Here is a 27,633-nt window from a genome sequence, read left to right as displayed (position 1 = left end):
TGAAGAAACTGAAATTTTGGGCCATTTCCCCTTGCCTGCGCTTCCCTGATTGTGATTGCTCTAATTTTAAACATCCTAAGGACTGAAATGTATCACGTTAATGTTATTTGTTCATTATTTAACTGCAAGTCTGTATTGTACATGGCCTGGGATTATTTTTTAATTCTGCTGTTCTGGAACTTACATTTTAAAACAAATAAACAAAACTTTAAAACAGCGTAGATTACTTGAAACAAAACTACTGAGTTGAAGTAGCACTGTTTTTAACCTTTTATATTAACAGACTGGGTGTTCTAATACAGCAAATTCTATGCTACAACAGTCTACCAGCAGTGCAAGGCTTTATGCGATTTTAAATCAAGTACCAATGTAAACTGTTTTAAAGTCAATGACATAGCACCTTTTCCTAGAAAATACATGACTTAGTATCAATTATTTTGTGACCTCACAGTCTGAATACTGGGATGCATGTTGTCATGATCACTGCAGAATCAAAGTAATCACAATAGCTACTGTTTGAAACCCCGCCGCCGGCAGAGGCGTGTACTCTTAAATGCAAGTGTATGTCATGCAGAGGGCCTGTTTCCATGAAGCAGATGGACTCCATGCAGTTTCTGCAACTCAAAGGATGAAAATACACAGCCCCACTGGTACTGGGTCTTCCTGTTTTGTAAGAAAGATTCAAAGGACTGAAATGCTAGCAATTCTTTTGGGTTAACCAAATAAAATTTATCTATTTTCAGAATCTAGTCTACAGGCCCCCCATCTGTAGCTTCTAATCTTCTCCCCAAGAATTACTAACTCAAAACAGAGACGACTGCATTAAAAATTTGTTGGGAATGTTTATAATGGGACTTGTAAGTTCATCTGCCAAATAGATAGTGTATGGCCTGAAATTGTGTATTTGTCTACACATGCAAATAAAACTGGCATGCAGTAGGGTGAGCCTACAAATATGAAAAACCACTCTCTACTTGGCAGAGGAAGTTGTAAGTGCAAAAATTCCAGTTACAAGGTAGAAAGGAGACATTCAATTCCCTTCCTTCTGTACAGCCCGAACAGAAAGGGCATGTAAGCTGTGACAGTTTCTCGAAGTACAGCCCAGTGGGCACATGACATTTTATTTGACACATTCTAAACATCTTGAGTTCTTATAGAGTTACCGTGTAAAATTCTGGGTAGATAGTGTGACTCTAACTCTGCCTTCTTCTCTGACACATTTTATTAGAGCTGCAGGGCTCCAAACTAGAAGTAATACCTCAGGCTAGTGTAGAGTTACAGCACTGGCAATCACCATGTTACTGGGGACATGACAAGCTGTCTCCATGTCTGTTTTGTTTGACTTTTCTGCTGAAGAGTGTAAAATGGAGAGTGAAGTTGTAAATCTCCACATGAACTCTCTGAACAAATCCAAAGTATTTCCCAGATCTCCTGATAGTCATTCTCCCCGAGACTCCTCCAAATTAATTTCCTTCCCAAACAGTACTGAGTAATTGCAAGTGACTCACTTGCACAAATACACAAGAGGGTGAGACTAGAAAGCAAGTTGTACTAGGAAAAAAAAGAAAGAGAGGGAAAGGAAAGGCTGCAGAGTGAGGCACTCCACCCTTTCCCGACACTGACCCTCTGTTAGCTGTTCCACTTTGTCAGTATGGAAATTGTGTGTTTGTCTATACACGAAAGTAAAACTGGCATGTACGGTAGGGTGGGCCTCCAAACATAAAGAGCACCATGTGCCAGTGAGATGGCTCAGCAGGTAAGGGTGCCCACGGACAAGGATCTGAGCTTGAACCCCAAAGAAAACCAATTCCTGCGAGTTGTCCTCTGACCTCCGCATATGGACTGGCACAGTAAGACGAGAGAGCATAGAAAGTTGGTATGTTCTTAAATACTATTTTCTTCATCAAAATTAGTGATATAAATTTTCCTGAGCAATAATGACATGACAGAGAAATGTGCAAGCGTCTCTGCCCGATGATGAGTACCGGCCTTGCTAACGGAATGCCTGATAGACGTATACCCACAGTTTACAGCCTTCCCAATGCTTGCCTTTTAAAAGAACAGTAGGGTCAGAATAGCTTGATAGGAGGGGCCCAAATGAAGTATGAAAAATTACCCCATCCTATTGGAATGTGTGCTAACTGCAAGGGGGTATGGCAGAGCCTTTTCAGTAACAAAAAGTTGATATTCCTTAAAGGATATATATATATATATATATATATATATATATATATATATATATATGTATATATATATATTATTGTGGCATATTAGACTTTTCTAATTTCCTCAACCATTTAGAACCATTTAGCTTCATATGTATATGGGCATAGAGTGTGTGTATGTGAATAATAGTTGTGGACAACTATTTCACAGAGACACATAAAAAAGTAATTAGGGGCAAAGAATTTCTCATATCTGCATATGCTCAGACCATTTTCTGTTATAACACACACACACACACACACACACACACACACACGTGATACATGGTATTCTGCTTAAATGAATCCTGGCTTCATTTAGAATGAAGACAGGTTTGCTAAGGTTCCCTGGCTAGTCTGGTTAGCCACAGCTCCTCAGCCACGCCCTCCATTCCCTACTTCCTGCTTCAGTAGGGTAAGAATTTCCCCTGGACAATCCCGGAAATCTCACAAAGTGATGGCCTCCTTTCAACAATGATGAGGTCAAGGTTCTGGCGAGGTAGTTGAAGGCTAGGCCATAATTGAAAGAGCATAGATAAACAGATTAAGCCAACTTCTAAAAATAATAAGCCTGGCAAAAGGTCCAAAGAATAAAAGCACATCAGGCAAATCTCAATGTGGTTTTTACTTAATTAAAAACTCGATTGTGTTTCCCTTGGCCTTTTTTTTTTTTTTTTCTGCATTGCCAAAGGATGGAGACTGATCAGGCTGACTGCTCTACTGAAGGCTGTGAACAGGGCAAATCACTTTCCTTGTTCTTCAGAAGATCAGTTTCTTCCCGAGGCTCCACACGGTGACCTGGTGGCATCTGGCTATCACTGTGCATGGGGCTGCCCCTCTTCTGGCTCGTTCTCTATCATTCCCCTAGTTAAATGCTTATTCTAATCAAGTCGTCAGCCACGAAGCAAATACGTTGGCATTCCTGGAGAGTGACTTTTTTATTAGGCTTCCCATACTTTGGATACTAGTATTAAAGTTTGTTCTTTTTGTTTCTGAGGCAGAGTCTTGCCCGTTAGCTCAGGCTGGCTTCAATAAGAACAACCGTCTTACCTCAGCCTCCTTCGTATGTGGATTCCAGACCAGTGCTATCACATGCTGCTTCAATTTTGAGGCATTTGACTTCACCTTTTTCATGCCCAATTTTTATCAACAGAATCATGCCATGTCTACAAGTCAATAAAGAATGAGAAAAATGCCCAGGAACTTTCTTGGTATACAGATGGGAACAGCTGCATTGTAATGGTGCACCAACACTTACTATTTGTGTTATTTGATTAGTATCATTTATGCTAATAAGAAACCGAATTAACTCATTTGGGGTGAGGGTTTCACCAATATATGGGCTTTCAGGCAGCAGAATTGAGTTGGCCTCTATGAGATAAAGAGCCTTGTCTCCTCACTCCCTCCAGTCCCTGCACAACTGTGTTTGAAGTGGGATCAGGCAACTGACATCCCTCCCTACAAAGCCAGTCTTGTTTGCTGGTTGTGATTTATGGACTGTCTGCTACCAGGGCTGCTGGACACATTAGTGCAGGTATGCTTATGAAAGGATGCGGCTGTCTGGCACGAAATGACTTTCCAGAGGCCCATCTCAGCCAGACCTACAGGAACTGCCCGCCCGCCCTCCCCACCACAGCATCTGTCAGTGCATAAAGCCATCATTTGACCCATCCTGAAAGGAAGAATCCAGAACACAATCCACCCTCCAAGCTACTTCTATAAACAGAAACTAGAAGTTTCTGTTTCATACTTTGGTGACTTCTATTTGGTTAATTCACTTCCAACATTTCCAGTTGCAATAGAATTCTGCACTGGGGGTTATGGGTAAAAAGTGGTAGTAATCATATTAGAATAAATTGCTTCATTTTCTATCTGCAATGTGGTCATTATTCACAGATATTACCAGTTATAATTTGAATTTCAGATTTTGCCCATTTCCAATGCAAATTTAATATATTTACTAACAGTTACTTCTCTTTCTAATATTAAAAGTCACTAACTTCAAATGTATTTTTCTTATGCTTTTTATTACATTCTTTGGTTGTAGGAAGTATCATAAGTGCCAACATGATTGTAGACAGTAACTTCAATTTGTATGAGTGAACAAAGCTAAAAATCTTACATTTGAATTCAAATGAAAATTAAGTTGCTTAATAAAATCTTCTAGAGGGGTCTGCGGTTAAAGGAGGATCTTTAAATATCCCTTACTGGGAAGCTCTTAAATTATTTAATGTGCATTTCACACGAAATAGCATTTGTAAGAATTCTAGCAAATGAAACCTAAATGGGCTAATATTAAGTGCACATAGCAATGCTCTTTGATCTAAAATCTTTTTACCACAGTCTGTCTTAAGACGAGTGTGAGGTACTGGGTGTCAGCCTGAAACCGTCAGATGGTTTGACACAAGAAGATGTAAGAGGGAGATCCCTGCAGTTGATGTAAGTGAGGACAGTTTGGACAGCGAGTCCCTTCAAATGACAGGACAGGAAAGCCAGTGCACATAAAAGGCACAAAGAAAATCCAGTGGCTACTTAAACTGCCCAGCAGCAGCGCTCAGAAGCTTCTGCCAGAGGACAGGCTGGGGTTGGATTTCGGTTTCATTTTCCATCCCTGTGGTCATTAGCAGGGCCCCACGTGAGGGCCCCACAATCCACTGCTGTGCTGTTTTGCTAGTGTGGGGGTTTTCTGAAACGTTATTTTCTGCCTTCAAAACATTTCAAACAAAATTTGCTTGTTAGGATTACTTCATATATTTTGTAGGGACAAAAATACTTACATAGATGTATTACATTAAAAATGGGACAAGACTTGATGTGTGCATGCACACATGGGTATGTATGCGCAGCTGTATGTGGGGACATACCCAGGGGTGGACATGTGGAGGCTAGAAGAGGATGTTCGAGGTCTCCCTCCATCATGTTCCACTGTTTACTGTTTGAGACAGAGTCCCTCACTGGACCTGGAACTTACGATTTCAGCTAGGTTTGGAGGCCATGGGGACTGCCCGTCTCCACAAGGTTGCAGGCACACACAGTCATGCTTGTTTTTATGTGCGTACTGGGGATTCAAACTCATGTCCTCTTGCGTATACAGCAAGTATTCTTACCCACAGAGCCATCTCCCCAGCCCCCAAAGTACAGGATTTAAAGTGATATAGAATAGGTAAAAATCACTTCTCTTTAAGTCTTTCCTAGAACCTACAATTTTCCTTATCTGATGAGTTTAGTAATTCATCCAATAGCCCTGAAGCATAATTTACAACACTGAATTCCTGTCTGTTCAGTGAACCCTACTGCCTGCAGAAATAGTTATTTTTTAAAATGTGCCTATACTGGGGCAAAATGGTGAACATTCCTGAGCTTACTCAGTATACCACTCCTAGAGGTCTAACGTAGGGCACAAAACAGTTAAAATGCCTCTGATTAGAAAACACAGAAGAAAACATTTACAAATGATAATGAACTTGTGGGTCTGTTTCCATGCCAACTTCCACTAAATCTATAGAGTATGAATATAATTTTATCCCAATTTATTTCACTTCATTATGCTGTAGTCATTCCCTTGCATCAGCGATACGTGTGGGACCTCAGATAAGTAGTGTATTCATTAAGGCTACAGAGGAAAGCAAGGGTTAAATAAATAAGAAATCAAGTTAATATCCAAGCCTAAATGTTTTAGCAGAAGCAAAGAACCTGTTTAATCACTCAAGTCGATACAGGTCAAGATAATAAAATATACTTTTAAATGCTCTCCCCTTTTAGCCCTTAATCTGTCTTTCGGAAGGTTTTCTTTCTTTCTTTCTTTCTTTCTTTCTTTCTTTCTTTCTTTTTTTTTTTTTTTTTTTTTTTTTTAAAGATGCTATCAGTTTTGCCTCGGCCCAGCTGTGATGAAAATTTACTCTGAGAATACCAGGATGAGAAATGAACTTTATGAAAATACTTAAGCCGAGCTCCTGGGTGGCTTATTGAAATTTGAAAAGCTTAAGACTCATTTAAAAGCAGCTGCTGGCTGATCACTGTTGAGGCCAATAATCACTAAATCTCTCATTTATCAGGGGCTCTGTGTTACTTGGCTAGCTAATGGTAGCCAGCTGACTACATTAATATATGGCCAAAAGATAACTGTATGCTATTAATTTTATTGCCTAACTTTGATTAATGAAGCTGTTATTTTTTTTCACAGATGACTATGCTGTCTTGATGTAAAAGACTCAAATATTGAGACGGCTTTGCTTGGTTTTATTTTTTAAGGTTATATTTATTTAAGTCACTGACAAGGAGGAAGAAATGTGCATGATAATCATAAAACCCTGGGGTATTGTAGTTCCCGTTGCCGTAGTTCATGATGACAGCCACTGACCTTGGGAATGGGTGTGGGGGGGGCGCATATTGATAATGAGGGGAAACAGAGGCAGCGGTGGAGGGGACAGGTGATGATGAGGTAAGACCAGAGAGTCTTGAGTTCTTTCTATGCAACAATGGAATCACCTTACTGGCCAGGAAACATCATTCAATATTTAGTATGGGGGGGGGGGGCTCAGGATAAGGGCATAATCATTGCATCCATTTATAGAACATAAGCAGCTTCAGGAAAAGGAGAACACAGTCTCCCCTCATCTGGTTATCACAAAAGAGAAGAAATCCCACTGGCACAAAGCGTAAGCAGGGACTGGGTACACATACTGCACATGGAATCACTTAAAACCTAAGAATGGTACGAGATGAAGGTGACTGAGAGCTCGGTGCAGTCCCATGGCAGAGCACTCGCCCAGCTTGGGTAAGACCATGGGCTATATCCACAGCACCAAGGAGAGGGGAGAAGGTAACAGGCGGATACGCGTCAACGATGTGGTTCTACATTTTTTTGGAAGGTTGATAGTCTTCAACATATTGGCTATGTCGCCCTGCTTCTTTATACTATATTCAGAGAGGTTCCCTCACACATGACAAAGGTTCTAGGAACTCACAGTATACATTTCCATTCATTTGGGGAGGTGGGTAGCTGACAGTGCACATATTTTATCATGACTGACGAGAGAAACCAACCATTTATTTGTGTTTGTGCTCATCATGGCTGGGAAGGGAGCTGGCTGGCCATTCTGTGTCCACACTCAGAAAGCAGAGGTGAATACTGGTGTTTACCTCTGCTGTCCCTATTCAGTTTGGGCTCTCAGCCCATGGGACATTGCCATCCACATTAGGGTGAGTCTCCCTTTTGCAGGAACATTTCCATCAAGCACCCACTACTGGGTCTCCTAAGTAATTTTATTTTATTATTTTTTTGTCCTGTCATGTTATTAGAGTAACAGAAAAGTACCTGATACATTCTCTTAGGCTGTTCATATCAGGTATTTTGGTCATAGCAATTCAAAGGTAACTAATAAAGTGCATTTCTGTTAATTTTTCAAACTATGTCTTTCTTTTTTTATCTTTTATTTAGAAAAACACTCAAATGTATAGATAATTAGAAGGAGTGTTACAATGAAAACCTGTGTACTTCTCAACTGTGTTCTCCAGTTGCTATTTTCAAAACTGATTTATTTATTCACTTTGCAACTCAATATCAGCCCCTCCCATCTTCCTATTTCCCCTCTACAAGTCCTCCCTCCTCCCCCTTCCCTCCTAAGTAATTTTAAGTCCAGAGGAGTTGAAAATAAATATACCTCAACAATACCAAGGTGGAGCAACCAAAGAGCATCATATTGTGCCTTCCTCTACTGAACTATTCTTAGTTTAATTTGCAAGCCATTCCATTCCCCCACATCTCCCTCACAGCAGGTTATCCAAGATAGCAAAGCCACAGGTGCCCCACTTTGTGCTACAAAGCTGAGAGAAAGAGTGAAGAGAAATTAAGCCCATGCCTGCCCACTGACAATAATAAGATAAAGTTCCAACTTCTCCCAGTAGCCTGGAGCCTTAACTGCAAAAGTGCAATTGAAGACTGACAGCAGCTGGTAGGGCATCTCCTGGTGGGTAAGGAGCAATGTGTGGGCTCTGCTTACAGAATAAAGTCAGCTGACATCGATGGCTGTTATACCTCAAACTGGAAGAGTGGATTTGGCTCAAAGCATACTGAGATAAAACCAATGCCAAGCAGGCCAACTTTCAATCACATGCCACCAACAGGATTCAAACCCAGCCCATTTTCCTCCCATCTGTACTGGAACTTCTTGAAATCTGCCCTCCATTTCTACTGCTTAACAAAAAGCATTCCCTTCATGTCCATGGATTCAAAACAGTGACTCCAGAAGCTTTTGGCAGCCGCTATCCTTGTAGTTTCTTTTCATTAACAATATGGTGTTAGCTTTCCCTCCTTTACTGTTTTAATGCAGTCTGTCCTTGGTGGGTGTCCACGTACTGCCCTGTCCTGGCCCTCCCTCTGAATGCTCTGACACTTACTCTCATCCCATCCCTTTAATATGGCTGCCTCTAAAGGCTCGACCTGAGAGATGTCTTCCCTTTATTTTTTTGCAAATCTCCTGACCCCAGATCTTACTTCCTACCTGGATGGCTCAAGAGCTTGTTCTACAGCAGGGCCCCCACCTCACGAGTCTGGTCTCACGTTCTCTTTGTTGGGCTATTCCAGTGGACTTGATCATCATAAATCTAACAGGAGTAAAGTATAACCTGCACTTAAATGAACTAAGTCTCAGAAAGTTCAGCCTTTTTCTTCAGCACCTATATTCAATCAGCTCCAATACCTGTGTTGAACTTTTATAATCCTGTCTTTTAATTTAATCCAAGACTGCTTCTGGAACATAAAAAAGTGTACCTAACTTACCTTAATGTGCATGTTTGTACACGCACGCGCACGTGTGTGTGTGTGTGTGTGTGTGTGTGTGTGTGTTATGTGATTCTGGTGTGTTTGTATGTGTGTGGTGTGTTTTATGGTGTGTGATTCTGGTGTGTTTGCATGTGTGTATGTGTGCATGTGAGTGTGTGATGTGTTATGTGATTGTGGTGTGTTTGCATGTGTGTGGTGTGTGTTGTGGTGTGTGAGTGTGGTGTGTGTGTGGTATGGTGTGTTATATGATTCTGGTGTGTTTGCATGTGTGTGTGTGTGTAGTGTGTTTCTATGCTGACCTCTCCATCAAGAACAGACATCTTTGCTACTTGTCATCTGAGATCATGGTCTTGTCTTTGATGACTGACAGAATTTTCCTGTCTGTTTGCTCTCTCAATTGTCAGCTTCTTCTGATTCCATCCTGTGGGAGGACATTACTGCCCATCAGATGCTTATGAAGGACATTTGGGATTAACACTCAACAGTCCAGTGATGACACACATCAACTGGGGGACTCAGAAACCTTCAGTGGCTTCCTATTGCCAAGCGTGCTAGACATTCAACATGTCCTGTAATAGAGCTTCAGTTAAAAAAAAATCAATCTGATACTTTGTAATCTTTAGCATACTCATAGCAAATGAAATGTTACTGTTCTTGAAATAAACCCTTTTATTTTCCTTGTGTATAACTTTTATAGTATTTTACTCCCTGGAAGGTGTAATATTTTGCTTTCAGTGTGTTTTTCAAGAGAGAAGTCACTTAACAAGCCAGAGCTCAAATTACCTCACCAAAGTGTCTAGTGTTTATTTGAGGCAGTTTCTCATGTGTCCTAAGCTGGTCTTGAACTTATTATATAGCCACAGCTGCCCAGTGACGCAGTGCTCTTCGTGAGACCCCTGAAAGTACATGCTTCTTGAGGGCAGTAGGGCACTGATAGGGCAGTTGGAACAACAACCAGCAAAACTTATCAAGTCCTTACTATTCTATAATCCTGGTTCTCATATCCCATGGGGTAAAGGACAAACTTTATTGACATCAAACAAGTAAAATGAAAAAACCCAGGGTCATCTCAAGCTGTAAATGGGCAGTGAGAGGGGCTCTCCTCTGGGGGCTATAGCAGAGATGAGGTATCAGTTAATGGAGAGTTCCGGTCAGGAAACTCAGAGAAGAAAGGGCAATTAGAAATGCCATTGAGCTGTTCACGGAGGAGGTGTGGAGGCCTGGGAACACTGGGAAAGCTGTGGCTAGGAGGTGGTGGGCAGAGAAGAACTGGGAGAGGCGAGGTGGCAACTGCTAACCAGGAAGGTGCAAAGGGGCCAAGCACAACGGTGCACACTCACTTCACTAGAAAGTCTTTGACAAAGAGCAGCATGCTCTAATTTACAAAGGAAAGTGATTATCTCTTGCTGCTTGGCAGAAAATGGGTCAAGGTCAAGAATGGAAACAAGCTGAAAGAGAAGACCACATAACAGCAGCTTGAATTTGGCACCGGGAAGCAGGGAGGGAGGAAGAGGTGGATCCATTTCCGGTCTCCATTACGTTAAGCAGAGCGCTTTGAACATGGCAATGCTTGATGTGCGTGGCTTGACGTTCAACACTTCAAAACCAGTTTTACCTTCTATTTTCTATACTGTCATTTCTTCCTGTTTTGACTCACATACAGTGGCTTGCTCTTCTGCTTTGATACTTGGAGAAACAAAGTAGGGATGGGGGAGGATTTCACCCTGAGGAAACACTGTTGATGCTATAATGCACAGCCAGCTAATAAAGGATGCAAGGGGAAGGAAGGGTCAGAGTGGAAAGTATGCAAAGGAATGATTTAAAACAAATGGAACAATACAGGATTTTAAGTCTGTGATAAAATGAAATGGGCAGAACATTCAAATACAGAGGACTATATTATTTAAACAAAATGATAATCACCATGAGTTTGAGCCAACATAGTGTATAATACTTATTTTAGGTAATACTAGGTAAGTAAGTGAATATTGGCTGGAATACTCTGCCTACACAGAAGACATGGCAATTAATTTTCATTACAATTGAAGACGTCTCCAGAGTTTTGACTTACTCTTCTCTGAAACTGTGGGCTCTTCCTTTGTTCCTTTTTATACGAAAATTTTCTTGATTAGTGAGCTAATACTATCTGACTAGGAAGGAATGATACATAGTCCTAGAACTCTCTATATAAATGGTTTGATTTTAAGGTAGGTCTCCGAGAGGAGATGAGCCAAGCTTGGGTTCCCATTCTCTTTGCATGAGCCTTTCCGAACCCCTCACACACCGCCCCTGCATATTCATACCACAGCCAACCCCTGCCCGAGGAATTCGCCCTAAACTCATTCAATAGAAAGAAATATCCAAGCGAAAACAAGACCAGCTCTTGCCACTTTCCACTCCCCCCACCCCCCCCAACAAAAAAAACGATAACTGGCCCCTGGATTGTGTGAAACTTGGCCCCAGTCAGTGTGAAAACTGGCTGAAATCTGTCTGAAAGGCTGTCTGGGTCTGTCAAAGGAGTTCGTGAACTTTGGCCAAACTTTCTCGGCTCCTGGTCCAAGTCTTAGTTTGTAATGCAACGTGAAACCACGTGGATTTCAGATGGTGTCGGGTTTCACTTTGGAAATTTGGCCTAGCTTCCTAATCAATCATCACCATGAGTGACGATGAAAGCCAACACACCTTTCTGGGAAAGAACACTGAGGACTGGCTGATGACAAGCTAGGCTGGGAACCGCCCCTGCACTTCCGCTGCCAAAAGAACGCTCCTCAGAACGGAGGACCCCCCCACCCCCCTTACCTGGAGAGGCCAAGCTGAGGGATTATGAGACTGGGTGTAGAAAGACATGATACTCAATGCAGGGAGACACGCCATGTGAAATGTCACCACCACCCACAGATCAAGGGGTTCTCAGCTCGTCATTAAAGGCTACAAGTTCCATTCCATTCCCACCCATGACAGTAGATATCACGATGCTCAATCTTCTTGCACCACTGATGAGCTTTTAGCTTGGAGGCAGTCATCGGCTAGGGTAGCTGTCAAGAGAAGCCTGCCTACTCCGCGTCACCATGATTTCAACAGGAAGGGGCTGAAGAATAGGAAGACAAGGAAATCCGAATATAGCCTTTAGCTGGCTCCAAAGAGCATGAGGGGCAAACAAAGGCTAAACCTTTCCCATTTGCCTCAGTTCTACAGTTTGAAATAAAAATCTGTCCACAGTATTCATAAATTAAATAATTAACCAAAATGCAGTATATTTTACAGAAAGACCTCCATAGTTTCTCCTCTCAACCTGAACATTTTAAATGTGTGTTTCCACCGTAAAAAACAAGATCCTCTCTTCAACCAAATACTCGCTTTTGTGCGTAGTGACATGAGAAAATTGAGAGGTATGTCTGAACAGAGCCACTACATCATTGGAACAGTATGTCTGAACATTTGAGTAATGAGGCACAGATGCGAAGCAGAGGACTTGGCACTACCAGGGCAACAACAAAGCATTCACCATTGGTTATGATGGTCAAAGGGGGCCACATCTGAGGGGAGAAGAAACAACGGTCCTCCTCCCACAGTGCTCAAAGTGTCACACCTTTTATCTGCCTCACAAATCTGGAAAAACAAGAAATCTCCAAACAAGTGTTGTTCAGACGCCCGAGGAAGAATAAATATGTAAGATGCATTAATATTTTTATCTATGCTAGAACATATTTATGCAATAACACGTGAAGTTTCATCAGAGGGAAATGCCAAATTCCAGAGAACACCACATGGCCTTTATGTTGCAAAACAGTGTGTGCACATCTAAAAAACCCAGTGGTCACTGGGAATATAACTGATGGATGGCTTCAGTAGGTTTATCAATTGTAGAATGTTCTATGTGTAGTCATCTAGGTATGATCATACACAAGGCACACATATTTGTTAGTAAGCTATTTTTTTTTTTTGCTTATGAGTGGTTTATCAATTTTGTCAGCTGTTACTAAGTCATGCAGCACAAATACAAATGGTAAGGGTACTCAGTACATTCTGATCTAGAAATTCATTTCCCACCCAGGACAAGAAGTGTATAGCTTACCCGAGGCCCCTGATCACCTTGTTCTCCCTGTAGAAAAGCAAAATAAGATGAGAGCATTATCTACAATCAGAATGAGATGCTTATTAAAAAGGTCCAGACATACCACAGATCACACCAATACGCATTTCCAGTAAATGAATTAATTTAATCAATACACTTTCTCACCTTATCACCTTTTGGACCAGGAGGGCCCTGAAAAATAAAAGAAGAAAAAAATATTAGCTTTAAATAGAATCCTGAATAAATCTACTCAGTCAATTGAAAGACTTAGGTGAACTCAGAGAGCCAATAGTTGGCGAAAGGTTTCTCAAAGACCTTTGCTTTCTAAGTTATAATTGTAATATAATTAGAATAAGAAAATACTAATAGGTATATGGGCGTATATACATACATATATATCATATGTATCAAATGTGCTAAGTAGATTGTCACGAACTTAATAGACTCGAGCTAAAGAAGACCCTAGTAGCAAAGGCAAGGAGCTCTGTTGTGACCTGCACTTGCCAACACCTACTCCACCAGCCACTCTTCCATCTCTGACAGTCGAGTTCACCTGCCTCTGTTCTTTATCTAAATCAAGCCATGCAGCATATGCTTAGTATGTTTTGTTCAATACATGTGAAATTCATCTATAATTTTGTGTATAACTTTAGATATAACAAAGATATATCTAAAGATATACATATATCTAAAGATATATATCTAAATATATATTTATATATTTATATATAAATATTTATACATTTAGATATCTAAAGATATACATTTATATATAAGATATACATTTATAAAATATACATCTTATATATAAATGTATATCTTATATATAAATGTATATCTTATATATAAATGTATATTTATAAAATGTATATCTTATATATAAATGTATATCTTTAAATATATAAAATACATTTATATTATATATATTATATATAATATATTCTATAAAATATATAAAATACATTTATATATTAAGATATACATTTATATATCTAAAGATATATATAAAGATATAACAAGATATATCTTCTTACTGCTTTATAAAATTCTATATAAGACTTCTTTGTTCATCTTCTTGCTGATGGATACTTGGTTCCAGGGGTCTTGGCTAGTGTAAACTGCTGTTATGAACACCCTACTGTAAGTGCTTTGATGAAAATGCCTGACTACATTTCTGTTGTGTGTGTATCTACATAAAGAAGAAAGTACATTCATTTCCACTTCTGCAGAGACTTCCAAGTGGCACCTAGAGTTTATATGCCCAGCTTCAATATTTCCAGATCATCTCTAATGCTTGCTATTTTCTCCTCTTTATCGTACTTGTTCTTGTAGGGTACAGTAATTTATCTTTTTTATTTTATAGTTCCCTAGTGATAAATTGAATGTTGGCAAAATATTTTGGTACACTGTGTAAAGTTTGCCCTTGTATTATTTCAAATGCTGACTTCTCTATCCGACTATCTGGTTTCAATCTGGACAGGGCTGTGTTATATTTATTCTTAGAAGCTCCTGCTTCAAGTTTGTGCAAATGTCGCTCCTCATTTGTTCTCTGCCTTGCCAATAAAAGCCAACAAGCCAATACAGAGCTTCTAGGAGGAAGTGTCAGGAAGTGAAGGAGGGAAGCCACAAGGAGAGGTCGAGAAAACATGAGGAGAAGAGCTGGAACAAAAAAGGACAAAGAACTACAAATAACTTGGGGATATGTCTGGGAGGAAGCCTGATTAACTTAGAGGTTTACAACGGAGTTATAATTGCTCAGTATTTGGTTCAAGGCAATTTTAATAAATCTTAATCTCTCTGTGTGGTTATTGGGGAATTAGCTGGTTAAGAAATAACTGCCATCATACTAATTTCATGCATCTATACTAATATAATAATTATTCAACAATTGAATGCCCTTTTAATATACCTACTCAATATTTTACATTCTTTTCATAAAGAATTATCAGCCTTTGTCTTTGTTTCACTAAATTATCCTATTGATATGTTAGAATATATTACATATTAAATGCCACACATATGCATATATTTAGGAATCTTTATGTATTCTGAATATATTTTTTGCTATCTGTATTTATTAGAAATATGTTTTTCCATCCTATGTTCTGCTTTTACATTTCTGTTAAGGTTTTCTTTGTTGTTATTATTGTTGATTTTTGGGGGTGGTGGGATGCTGGATCTTGAACTCAGGACCTTGAGAATCTATGTAAATGCTCTACTACTGAGCTATGTCCTCAGCCCCTATGGCCATTTTCAATGAATAGATATTGTTAATTTAATAAAAGTCAATATAACATTTTTCTCTTGCCATCAACTTAAGAAATCTTTAGCTATTCTACATCAAGAAGAATCTGTCTGTTTATTCTACAAGTGGAAAGGCTTATTATTGCATCTTTCATCTGTGAGTGTGAATTCATTGAGAACCGATTTTATGGGAGGTGGAAGTCAGGATGGTTTTTGTCCCCAGGTGGTTATCGAGTTAACTGAACACTGTTAACTGAAAAAGGCATCTTTTCCCAATTGTGGTTCTGGGTTACCTTTCTCATAAATCAGGTGACCACATGTGTACATAACGTTTCCTTGTAGGAATTTCTCATTGTTGAGAGTCTGTCTATTCTTCTAGTTAGAAAAACTATTTCTAGAGGCATCAATTATGCTGTCTGTCCTAATTCTTAATAATGAAGTCATATTTTGTGGTTCAGCACAGCCCAAGGAATTGGAATGTTTCGTAATTATCTCCACACTCTCCATTTACAGTGGGGCTAAGACATAAGAACAAACCCAGGCAGGAAATAAGGCCAAGAGTCTATCAGAAGGGTGCTACATCACGGAAGTAGGAACACGGGACTCCTGCTTTGATAAAATGCCACTTTCTGCTTAGTGTCAGTCACAGTGGAATGGCACCGAGTCCTGTTTTTTATAGCTATCCTTGCGTTCCACTTCAGACATCTCCAGCATTCCCACATTACAGAGAGTTTTGTCTGCTTATTCTAAAGCAACAGCTTTATCACTGTCTGTTTCATATTAGCATCCAAAATCACTGGAACTGATTTTATATACTGTGTGGCTCTCTTTATTGTTTAGGTAGCATGCCTTTTCAGTGAGACCTGTGAAGTTATCCTGAAACCACCACCACTACCACCACCACCACCACCACCACCACCACCACCAACAACAACAACAACAACATCATCATGTCTCTCATTTTGCATATTTTCACATCAACAAGGAATTCTAAGTTGCTGTTACATTTCATCTTCCCCCAAATGCAGTGAAGTATTATGATAATCCTTTTAGAGATGCCAAAAATGAAACTCAGATCTTTTCAGTGTGAGGCCTCTTGGAAATGAGCTGTCCAGGATTTTAATTCATCCTGCATGACTTTAAATACCAAGACCGTGTAGCAGAGACATGGAACTTGATTCTCAGAATCATCTGTGTGGCTGGTGCCTGCCCTCAACATGCAACTTCTAAAATGGCCTTGGCTGCATATCCCATGTCACAGACATGGGCCCTGAAGTGGTAGGTTCTGGGTGAGAAAAAAACAAAATAGAAGGCAGAGAGAGAGAGAAGCAGGAAACAGGGCTAAGATCATACAGTTACCTTCCTAAGATCCTTTTCTCTTTATCCTCCAGATAGTTTTGTCAATAAGTAGAGGGAAGCTAAGAAAATCATATTTTAACGTTTTCAGTGAATATTTAATGTACCTATTAAAATTTTCAGTAAATAAAGCAGTGAATAATGAGAAACACTAAGACTAAGAATATCTGTAGTTTTTTAAAATACAGATGCTAATGTTGTAGAGGTTGGGTATTATTTTTGGTGAAGCACGGGGGAGATAAGAGAAAGAGGAATGAGAAGGACTTATGATCAGAAGTTTGAGCAAGGCAGCGGAGAGTGCAGCCCTGACTGAAGTAGCACACTAATAAACTGTACTTTGAACATACATTTGTTGAATGTCTATTTAATGCTTATCATTGTTTTAACCCATGGTTAAAGGACGTTGTAGAAAAGGCTGATTTAGAAACATGTGATACCTATCTCTAACAAAGCTAAATCATGTATTTCTAAAGGTCAACACTTCACCAAGGTTAAGTAAGATCGACTCCTAGAAAACCCAGGGACCTTTAAGTCAGCTGTTGCTGTGGACCCTTCCCCAGCCCCTTCCCTTGCCTCTCAAAGGTCCCCCTCTTTACACTTCTGTACGGGTTTCTAGTGAGATCTCAGAGACTCAGACCTCAAGGGGCTTTGTTTGGGTTTGTGGCATAATTGATGTCAAAACTTTTCTGAAATCCCTTTACAATGGGGAGCAGAAATGAATCTTTTGGAAATCCAATGTCAAATGTCAAATCCACACATGTTGACTAGTGCCAGAATGCCTTATGTAAGGATGTCTAGTTTACGAACACACGAGAATCTGCATCAAAAATTGAACAGTAAGTACTGCTGCTCAAAAGTGGTGTTTCTGAGCAGATAGCATGGCATCCTCCATCTGCCAGGCTCTCCTCACAGCTGTGGTAGCTGTTTGGGGCATACCACCCCCACTCCTGTGCTCAGGACTGGCAGTGGGGGAGGGGAGGTATTCTTCTCTTTTTGAGTCCAGCTCTTTTTTGAATTGGGCCTCTTCACTGGAAAAAATGGGCTCAATCTGAAGAACTAAGTAGGCTACCACAGAGGACAGTGTCTCTAAGTTTGGGAGCCATGCTGCTTTTCTAAGTCAAAATACTACAATGCAAGAAGTTTCTCTGATACGAACCTTTAAAGTTCAGGTTGGTCATGAGCTCATTTTTTTCTTCATCTTCACAATTTTTTTTTTAATAAATCCTTATTAATACTAAAAGATGAGCAGTAATACAAATCAATGGTTCTAATTATTTCACTTAGGAATATTTGTTAAAAGGGTTTTTATTTCACGTGTATGTGTGTTTTCCTATACTATATACATGAATACAAATGTACCTAGTGACCATATCATAGGCAGCTCTGGTCTGCCATGTGGGAGCTAGAACTGAACACGGGCCCCTTGCAAGAACAGCCAATGAGCGTAACTCCTGAAGATTCTCTTCAGCACCAACAACTTGAGAGTATTTGTAAGTGGCATCTTGCTGTTGCAAACTATACTACCTTTAACAAACAAATATTTAATACAGTATCTATGGCTATTTAGTAACTAAACATGGCTAAAAATCAATGAAAAGAGAATGTGTAAGATTAGCTGTGGGTCACAGCTTTATGTCAGGCTTTGGGGGGCACATTTGTCACCTGCCTGGAATGTTGTATAAGGGCAGTTGTATAAAGGCTTAAGGATTGCTAGAACTATTGTTTCTAAATATTTTTTGTATAATAAGCTTTTAATTACATAAACACTGAAAGATGCTAATAAAGTTTGTGTCTGTCATTACAATCAAGTGGGAATACTCTTCAGAAGAGTGACTCTCAACCTCCGTAATGCTGAGACCCTTTAGTGCGGTTCTTTATGTTGTGGTGATTGCCAACCATAAAAATATTTTGTCACTACATCATATCAGCAACTTTGTTACTGTTATGAATTGCAATGTGAATGTCTGATATGCAGGATATTTGATATGTGACCCCCCCAAAAGGGTCGAGACCCACAGGTTGAGAACTGTTGCTTTAGCACATTATCAGAATGTAACTGACTCATTACAAAAGGATTGATAAAAGCCAAAGGCCTGGCAAACTAGTTCCTGTTCAAATAGCTTAATAATAATAATAATAATAATAATAATAATAATAATAATAACAATCTGTAGCCATTTTTCCGTTTGTTCCAGCTCCTGGATGTAAGTCTGGGATTTTGGTAGCCCCAAGTCTATTTCTACCCAAACAGCTGAAGTTTTAGTGCTTCTTATCATCTATTTCCATAAAAACCAAACAGAAAGCAAAGAGAAGCCCAATGGAAGATCTTTAGAAAATACCTGATGGCATTTCAATTCACATTAAAGTGAATGAGTCGAGAGAGAGCCGAGTGTGCCATGGGAGCCGAGCGTCCCAGCAGTGGCCCTTGACTCATTTGAACTGTAGCTTTACTTATTTTGAAATGGGAACAACCAAATAATCATGAAAAAATGAAATTCTGTTAGAGGGGGAAAAATCATGTCCTGGGATTCCCAGTCAGGAAGAGGGGCTGGTGACCCCTGTGCCCAATATTCATACGTAAGTTGATTTTTCAGTCTTACAAGATAGCTCAGCTCTTTCTGATTATTCTTTTCATTACTGTAGAATTAAGAGAATGAACAGACTCCATCTTCTGAGCATTTATGGCTGCCAGTTGGTTAGTGCCCTCTGCATCTGGAGGAGGGGTATGTTCGGATGACTACGATCGGTGGAATGACTCTGTATGGCAGAACTATGAGAAGAGAGAAGGCAAAAGAACTGGAGTTGAAAGGCAATGTTGCAGTTGGCTCCTCCAAGTTGGATGGGGATAAAGGGGGAGACAGGGCGTGTGAAGAGGTTCAGATAGAAGGGAAGAACATGTGTAAGGGTAAGGGGACACTACGCTATCACAGAAAGATGTGGAGCTGGGAGTGGAAATAGGGAAGAGCAGGAAAGAGGAACTGCAGAAGGCTGGTTAGCCACACTCTGGTGTTTGGGCCAGATCCTGTCATCAGCTTCAGTGTGGTGAGAAGACAGGGTGTGTCTGCTCTGTGGGGCTCACAGAGTGTGGGATGTTAGCAGTTCTTGGAGAGCTGTTGTCTTGGTCCTGGTGAGGAGGAAGGCATTTGGGAATAATGTGAAGCAGTGAGGCTATAAGCAAAGCTGTAGATGTGAAAGACATTTCTGAAACTGAACCAAGCAGGGTAGATGACAGGCCACTGACAGACTCTCAGTTTTTGAAGAAGTCCTACTTATTTGAAAGCTTAAAGTTCAGTGAAGTTGTAGAAAAGCATTGGCCTAAGCTAGTTCAACCCATGTGAAGACCTGTTCCAAGGACAAGTGGCTCATACATAGTTGAAATCTGGATTTAGGGTTGTATTGAAAATCTAGACTATTGATTGCTTCATCTGGCCTAATAGGAAATGGGAGTATAGAAAGGGTACAGAGAAAGAAGAAAAGGACAGAGGAAGAGAGGAGAGAGGAGGAGAGGGAATGGGAGAGGAGAGAGAAAAGAGGAAGAGAGGGAAGGAGGGAGAAAGAGGAGAGGAGGGGAGGGGAGGGGAGGGGAGGGGAGGGGAGGGGAGGGGAGGGGAGGGGAGGGGAGGGGAGGAGAGGAGAGGAGAGGAAAGGAGAGATAGTCTCCTATCACTACTAAGTAAAAGGTCCACACAAAAACCCATAGTAGTGGTCATGGTGTGATACTCTCTGTACAGTTTCTGTGATCTTTCGCACATGGTAACCACATTATGGTGCCACCACTAAAATGTCACCCATCATGAATGTTAACTTCTAGGTAGAGTATGTCTTCACTACATTTCTATTCCTCTCATTCTTAAGGTGAAGACTGCACATAATTTCCTATATTTTAAACGCCCATCTTCCTAGCCTTGGAGGGAGGAGATGGCAGCCTTTTTTATACAGTGGTTCTCTCATGAGGACAGCACAGCCCCAGAGGAGTGGAGGGCTGTTCTAAGTCTTCTCTCCATGGGCTCCAGAGTTCTTTCAACAATATGTTATTGATGCTTACAGTTTCCCAGGGAGGAAGGAAACAGGAGAAACAGCTTTTCTCTTGTAGAATCAAGATGGTGCCTCAACTGTACTGGTTATTAACATGTCTCCCCACATGTGTATTTAATTGACCTCTTAGGAAGGGACAGACATAACCAAATTGCATATTCACAATATTTAGCTTGTCTCTGAAATCTCAGAAAAATGACATTGCAAATGACATTGACATTTGAGAATCTAGTGTTCTTTTGAAAAATGGGAACCCTAGATAATTAGATAGTGATATTTCTGTATGTGTGTGAGTGTGTGTGCATGTATATGTGCATATATGTGTGTGTATGTATACATATATATATATATATATATATATATATACTTCTGAGTACATGTTTAATTGTCTTAGCACCAATTTCTCTCTAATAAAAATGAGAACCTATTTTCTTCTGAGTATATGCCAACCTTTAATTCATGCATAAACTTCTGTTAGGATAGGCATAGGCACAGTCACAGGCATAGGTATATAATTTTGGGGATATCTTGAATTGTTACATGAAGTCTAACATAAAATTATTTTGACTTACAGACTTTTAACTTTACAAATACATTGAGCTAGTAATATATAAATCTTAATTTTTTCTTGATATAGAATTATACTGCCTAAAAGCATAGATAAAATGTGTGATTTATAATTAATAAAATTCATTTATAATTTCCTTTTTAAGGGTTTCAGCAAAAGTCAAAGGAAAATACAAGAGAACCTCAGAGGTGTTATTTTTAAAATGAAGAACATAAATTAAAAGTAGCCTGGTAGCCAGGAACCTGAGCTCTGAAGTTACAGATATAGACTGAAAACGAGACTGTGTATAATCTTGGGCAGACTAGTTTTGCTGAATTGGCTCTCTCATTTGTTAAATGGGCAAAAATATTGCCTGTCCTGGACTAAAACAAAACAGCTTACAACTAAGGAGCCTTCCAGTGCTGGTGATTATTAGTAACCCAATTCAATACTATGTTTTAGAAATACTTGAGGAATGAAGAAGCCAAACATACAGAACTTCCTAAAGCAAAATGAACCGTGGGAAATGTCCCTGGGTGGATGGTGGGAACGTCTGAAGACACTGCAGATTGAACACAATTTACCTTTGAGGGCTGTTCCCTGTCAAAACCAAACCAAACCTCATCCCTTTAATAAATAAAATGAAACTGAATGTTAGGCCTTAGAACCCCTCAGTCAATGTTAACACAGAGTAGGTACTCAATTCAGTCCTGCCAAACTGAAATGGATGTATGTGTGAGAGAAAATACAATACAAGTCTTGGGGTTCAAAGCAGCAATGTGGAAGGACGAAGCAAAGGAGAAGCCAGTCCCCTGGCAGGAGAACTGTGGTTATATGTTACTATCCAACTCCGCTAAGCCTGGGATGGGAATTACGGCAAGAAGCGGATTTACAGCCTTAGACTTTACACCTTTCATTTTGCATTGAAGATTAAAACCAAGCAGAAGGAGGGTGGGGGTGGACATACCCCCAAATTTAAAATATCAAAACCAGCCCTACTTGGTTAAAAACTAATTTTTTACAGCTATTATTTCCTGGGCATTTTTCTGTGGTGAGACTGTAATGGTGAGGTCTTTTATGATGTCTGTTTGGGTCCTGAACAGCAGACCGTGTGTGCCCACGATCAGCCTGAAACCATAAACAGCTGCCGTAAGGAAGCAATTAATGGCCTCTAACACTCAAAAGCAAATTTGGGAAAATTTAAACATTGCAAAAGTAAGACTGGTGTAGCTCAGTTAGGGGCTTGTGAGACAGTGGGACTTGGGGCCATTTCCTCTGGCTTGCTTTCTTTCTATATGTACATTACTGTTCTTGCTAATCAAACATGAAATTCCTTCCTCCTCCCAGTATTGGTCTGTGTCTCTAAATGCTTTAAGACTGTGCAAGTGCCTCTGACTTTGAATGTGGCTCCCTCTCACTCCTGTGCCTTACTTCTAAAAGGTCAAATAAAATGAACCCCATGGTGAAATATTTGGAATTCTGAATCCTGATTTTGTGGAAAGAAAGTGTAATTTCATGCCAGCTGCTGTAGGAGCTCCTGCTATTTCTCACTCCTTCAATAAGCTCTCCTATGTTATTGTCACTGTGTTCAGTAGGACTCAGATGGACCCAGATACCATTGTCTCTTCTTTTTAGTCAGCATGCAAAACAACAGGTTCCCTTACATAGCATTTCACATACATACACATACATCACTGAACCTTACTCATTAGCCTGGCACCCATTGCTCTCTCCAGACACCCATCTCTGCTTCTCTACCCGTCTGTGTCTGTCTGTCTGTCTGTCTGTCTCTCTCTCTCTCTCTCTCTCTCTCTCTCTCTCTCTCTCTCTCTCTCCTCTCTCCCTCTCCAACCCCGTCTCTGTGTGTGTGGTGTGTGCATGTGTGTCCATGTGCAGTTAAGCCTGGATTCTGTATAGTACATTGCCCTCTAAGCCCCGGGTTTACTTTACAGCCACCCATTTCAACATGTTTCCTCATATTCTGCCTGAACATCATTTTTGTTCAAGTGATTTAAGCCTTGTTGGAAGGCCACTTAACTTCATTTCTCATATCCTATAAAGCGATAGAGACTTTATGAAATGCAACTGATCACAACCCAAGGATGAGGGTCAGGTAGATAGTCAGGAGCATGAAAAACAAGACACCCCCCCTAAAATTAAAAATAATTTTAAAATGTTAAAAAAGAACCTACTATCAGGTGGGCTGGGAGCCCGACTCTCAGGTCTTGGCTATGCTTCTTGATTGACTTCCAGTGTAAGTAGAATCTCCCTCATGCTGGCTGGTGGCCAACATGACCACAGAGCTTTTCACATGAGTGTCAACTTCCAGAGCTTCATAGTTATATTCTTTATTCTCATCGCCCTGCTCTCCAGAGACAGGATGGAAGACATCACACCTACAGTGTGCTTGCCTCCTCCCCAGCCCAGTCCTTCTCTTTTTCTTACTGGTTGCTGCTACCATGGGACTATCCCATCCCCCAGCATCTCCCCTACATCTTCAAGAGAATGAATGTACCTTTTCCTGGTGCTAAGGGGAAGACATATTACCTTTGCCCACTATCGTCGCCTGTGCATGTCCTATCTTCTTTACTGTTTCCATTAGCTTCCCTAAAGAACAGATTAGTCACACAAAGACGGGAAATTCGATTTAAGGAAAAAAGGAAAGGTAGCAAGAAGTCATGTTTTTACAGTCTGGATCCAGAAAAAATAAGGGAATATGAGTTAAAGTACATGTTGTTCCTTTGGGGGAAGGGCATTTCTTTCCATTAGAAGAAAGCTGACCCATGGAAGGGAAGCCACTGAGTCCTGAGAGGGAGATATCCTGGGCTAAACTAATCTAAATAAACAGAAGCCCTGGGGAGGAAGGGTTGACAAAACCCATCAGCATTCACATCACCAAAATCTGTTCTTAAACCTTTTCTTCTCACTAGGCTCCCTTCGATGGCTATCAGATATACCCTCAAGGCTCCAGACATCACCTGCCTTCCGTCCTCCAATTTTTTTTCCAAGCTCCAATCCTACATCTTCAACTGCTTACCAGACGTCTGAGCCAAAACAGACCATTGTGGGCTCAGATTCCACTTTCTCAAACCAATTTCCCAGCGTCTGCTATGAAACCATCATGATTTCTGAATTTCCTATTTTTGTCAAGCACACCGTTCCAACTTCAAGCCTAAAACCCTGTGTTTATATCTGTTTATATAAATAGAACCCAGTGCTCAGCCCTAAAGACTTAAGTTGTACAGTTCCTCTTGCATCTGTCCCATCTCCCTGTGTTCGTTACTAGTATCCTGTTCTTGGATCTCCAGAATAGTCTATTACACAGGCTTCCTGTTACCCTGATTCACCCTACCCTGTGTATTAACATCAAATTGGTTTTTCTATTAGGGTATACTAGTTCACATTGATAAACTCAGCTACTTGGGAGGGTAAGACCGAGAGGATTAGTGGTACCTAGAAATTTGAGGCAAGCCTGGGCAATATAGTGAGATAAATACATTCTCCGGCACATATCATCCTCAGCTCAAAAGACTTCAGAGGACTATCTTCCAGCCCGATATGGCTAACTTTAAGACAGAACCCTTAGAATCTGCAAAAGCCACCAGGCAAACAACTAATGAATATCAGGCCAACTCCTCGAGACCAACCAACTGATCAAATACCTCGTGCTTCCTGGTGTGAACTAGGGAACACACTACTGTTTAAAATGGACTTTTCTAAAAATGAACCAACCTCACTACAGGATAATGAGTTAAATAACATCACGAGCAGTAAGTAGAACAATTCAAAATGTAAGCCGTTTTATATATAGCACAAACATTCTAGAACAAGGGATGCCATGTGGAAAAGAAAGGACAAGGGGAACTACTAAAGAATAAGAGACGCCAACACTGAAAACAATAATTAAGCCCCAAGTGCAGACAATTTTATAATAACTGAGGAAATCTGAATTTACACTGGGTATTGATTTTATTAAAACCATTATTCAGATGGCAGTCATGATTTTAAATGCCCCACCACAGACTCACATTTCCATGCATGTAGATGAAATGGCATGATATAGGCTTAACTTTAATTATACTAGTAAATGTAACAGTATACCATGTATTTAGAATGTTGGAGGTTCTGGGTTCAAGTCCTGGCATGAAACTATAACAAGAGGAAGGGTTTCATTAAAAAAAATTAGCAATTGATATTTCTAATATTTGGATGATGAGTTTAAGGGCATTTTCCATACTTCTGACACTCTGAAAATTTCTACTTGTAATTATATAATTTAAATTTTTGTTTCTTTAGAGATGATGTATATCCTATTCTTACTTGAAACTTGTAACCCTCCTACTTCAACTTCCTGAACACCAAGTTACAGGTATATGCTATGACAGTCAGCTAAAAATTCCTCTTAAAAGACCCTTCCAATGCCTACCAAAAGAAATGTGACCTCCTGCTTGGAAATCTTAAGACACATTCTTTATAACCTGCTGTTAATTCTCCCTGAAACCTGCTTCACTTGCTGCAGTTTCCCATAAGGATCCTCCCCCAATCCACCCTTCAATACCAACTAGTCTCTGAATGGCCCCTTCTCTTAATCTTGGCCTCTTTGTGTACATCACTATCTCTGTGAAATCATCCATTATGATTTTGTTAGGATGCACTACAGCCCTCCTTTGTTAAAAGCACCGACTTGGCAACCTGAGCTATGAAGCTGACTGGGAAAAGTTAAACCTATAATCTTGAGTTTCTGAAAGCATATTCTTTCCCTTGCAGGAGAGTCCCATCCAATGCACACACATACGTGTGCACTCACACATGTGTTTATCTACTCTGAAGTCTTATCTCAGAGTGCCTGCTTTCCTAACTTTATCCAATTCTCCTTTGGAAATGTTCTTTAACTAATTTCTAGCCCCTGAAGCATGCACACCTCTTTTATGACAGCTGACTATCTCTGCTAGGACTAGGGCCTGTGTCTCACTGAACTAACAGGACCCTCAATGGAGGAGAAGCATGAAAAACCTAACTCAGACTGACTTTGGAGACCTTTCCATTCAGTACTTGTACATGAACACTGGCAAGTCAGCTAACATCACAGAGCTTTGGTTTCTGTTAAATGGATAAATGACAGTTACCGCCTACGGACTTTGTATGTGCCAAACATCCAATGGATATGTAAAAAGGTTTCATGAAATGAAAGTTCAACCATATTAGGGCCCAAAATAGCATTTCTCAAACACCTTAATGGCAACCAAACAGCCACCAATACCCCTGTGTCTAATACATTTCTATTGACTGTTTCTGAGGATCCATGTGTGCTTTCAACATGAATTCATATACAGTAAGACAACCTTGCACAACTTCCAGACAGCAAAATGAACCTTGGTTGTCGTTGTTGTTACTGAACTCTATGTTAACTAAAGATAGATTTTTAAAAGTTTGAAGAAGTTCAAAGCATGGTATGTCACTGAAGAATATTTTGAACACTTATAACTGTGTAATAACATTTTGTTTTATAGAGATGCTAGATAATGTAATAGCCGGATCCAACAATAACTAATCAGGTCTCACAAATCTCCTAACTTTAATTTACCCGTGGCACCTACACATATTGAGTCTATTATTTTCTTCTGTTTTTCCAGTAGGTGAAGTGCCACCTGCAGGGACAATATGTAGCAGTACAAGGACATCAAGTCTTTATGACTGCGCTTCTGTTAGTGTTCATGGGAGAAGGAATTTACAAAGGCCTTTAATCCTAACATCTGTGTGTGCCTTAGATGCTTTGAGTGCTTCATTAAGCTATGCATTGAGTCAAAAATCATTCTCTCTTTATAGTGAAAAGCTGAGGCGTAAAGTTCGATAAATTGCCCAAAGTCATACCACTCATAAGCAGTAGAACAGAATATCAGCCCAGGTGTCTGCCCCCAGAGCCCAGGGCCCACTCCCTTAGCTCAATGCATGTGTTTCATATGCTGCTTTAAAAGTAGAGTGCAGAAGGCAGGCATCTTATCATGTGCATAAAAATTATCATTAAAGATGAATTACTAAATGTGTATTAACCAGAGTTTACTGAGGGCCTTGGGGTAGAACTCAGTGGGAGAGCATTTGTCTAGCACTTGCAATACTTTGGGTTCAGTTCTCAGTACTAAACAAAAACTGTATCATGCATTTTCTATCAACACTGCATGGAAAGACTGGGATACAAAAACAAGGGGTTCTGAGATTGGAAACAGTTTCCATGGTGTAAAGCAATACACAATCAGCTTAATTATTCATGGAATACTACAGATCACATTAATTCAGTTGAAATGAAAGGCAATATATTTCTTAGGAAATATAGCATAAAGTTGGCCATAGAAGTGCTTTAATTAATTTAGTTGGAAATAATTCTATCGTC

The 27,633-nt window shown here is 40.1% G+C and overlaps 1 protein-coding gene across 2 annotated transcripts in view; it reads right to left on the bottom strand.

Moving 5' to 3' along the window:
• Nucleotides 1-27,633, bottom strand: part of Col25a1 (collagen type XXV alpha 1 chain) — a 383,527-nt gene that overhangs the window by 134,601 nt on the left and 221,293 nt on the right. For both annotated transcript variants that reach the window (XM_034501180.2, XM_076933258.1), the window contains 2 exons: nt 13,229-13,255; nt 13,064-13,090 (listed from right to left, as the gene is read on the bottom strand). In XM_034501180.2, the coding sequence (XP_034357071.1) occupies nt 13,064-13,090; nt 13,229-13,255 (54 nt within the window). The remainder of the gene's footprint in view (nt 1-13,063; nt 13,091-13,228; nt 13,256-27,633) is intronic.

This window comes from Arvicanthis niloticus, chromosome 4 (assembly GCF_011762505.2).
Source record: "Arvicanthis niloticus isolate mArvNil1 chromosome 4, mArvNil1.pat.X, whole genome shotgun sequence".
NCBI classification, from domain to species: Eukaryota; Metazoa; Chordata; class Mammalia; order Rodentia; family Muridae; genus Arvicanthis; species Arvicanthis niloticus.
Note: the sequence above shows the minus strand (reverse complement) of the source record. Positions and strands in the feature narration are given on the sequence as shown.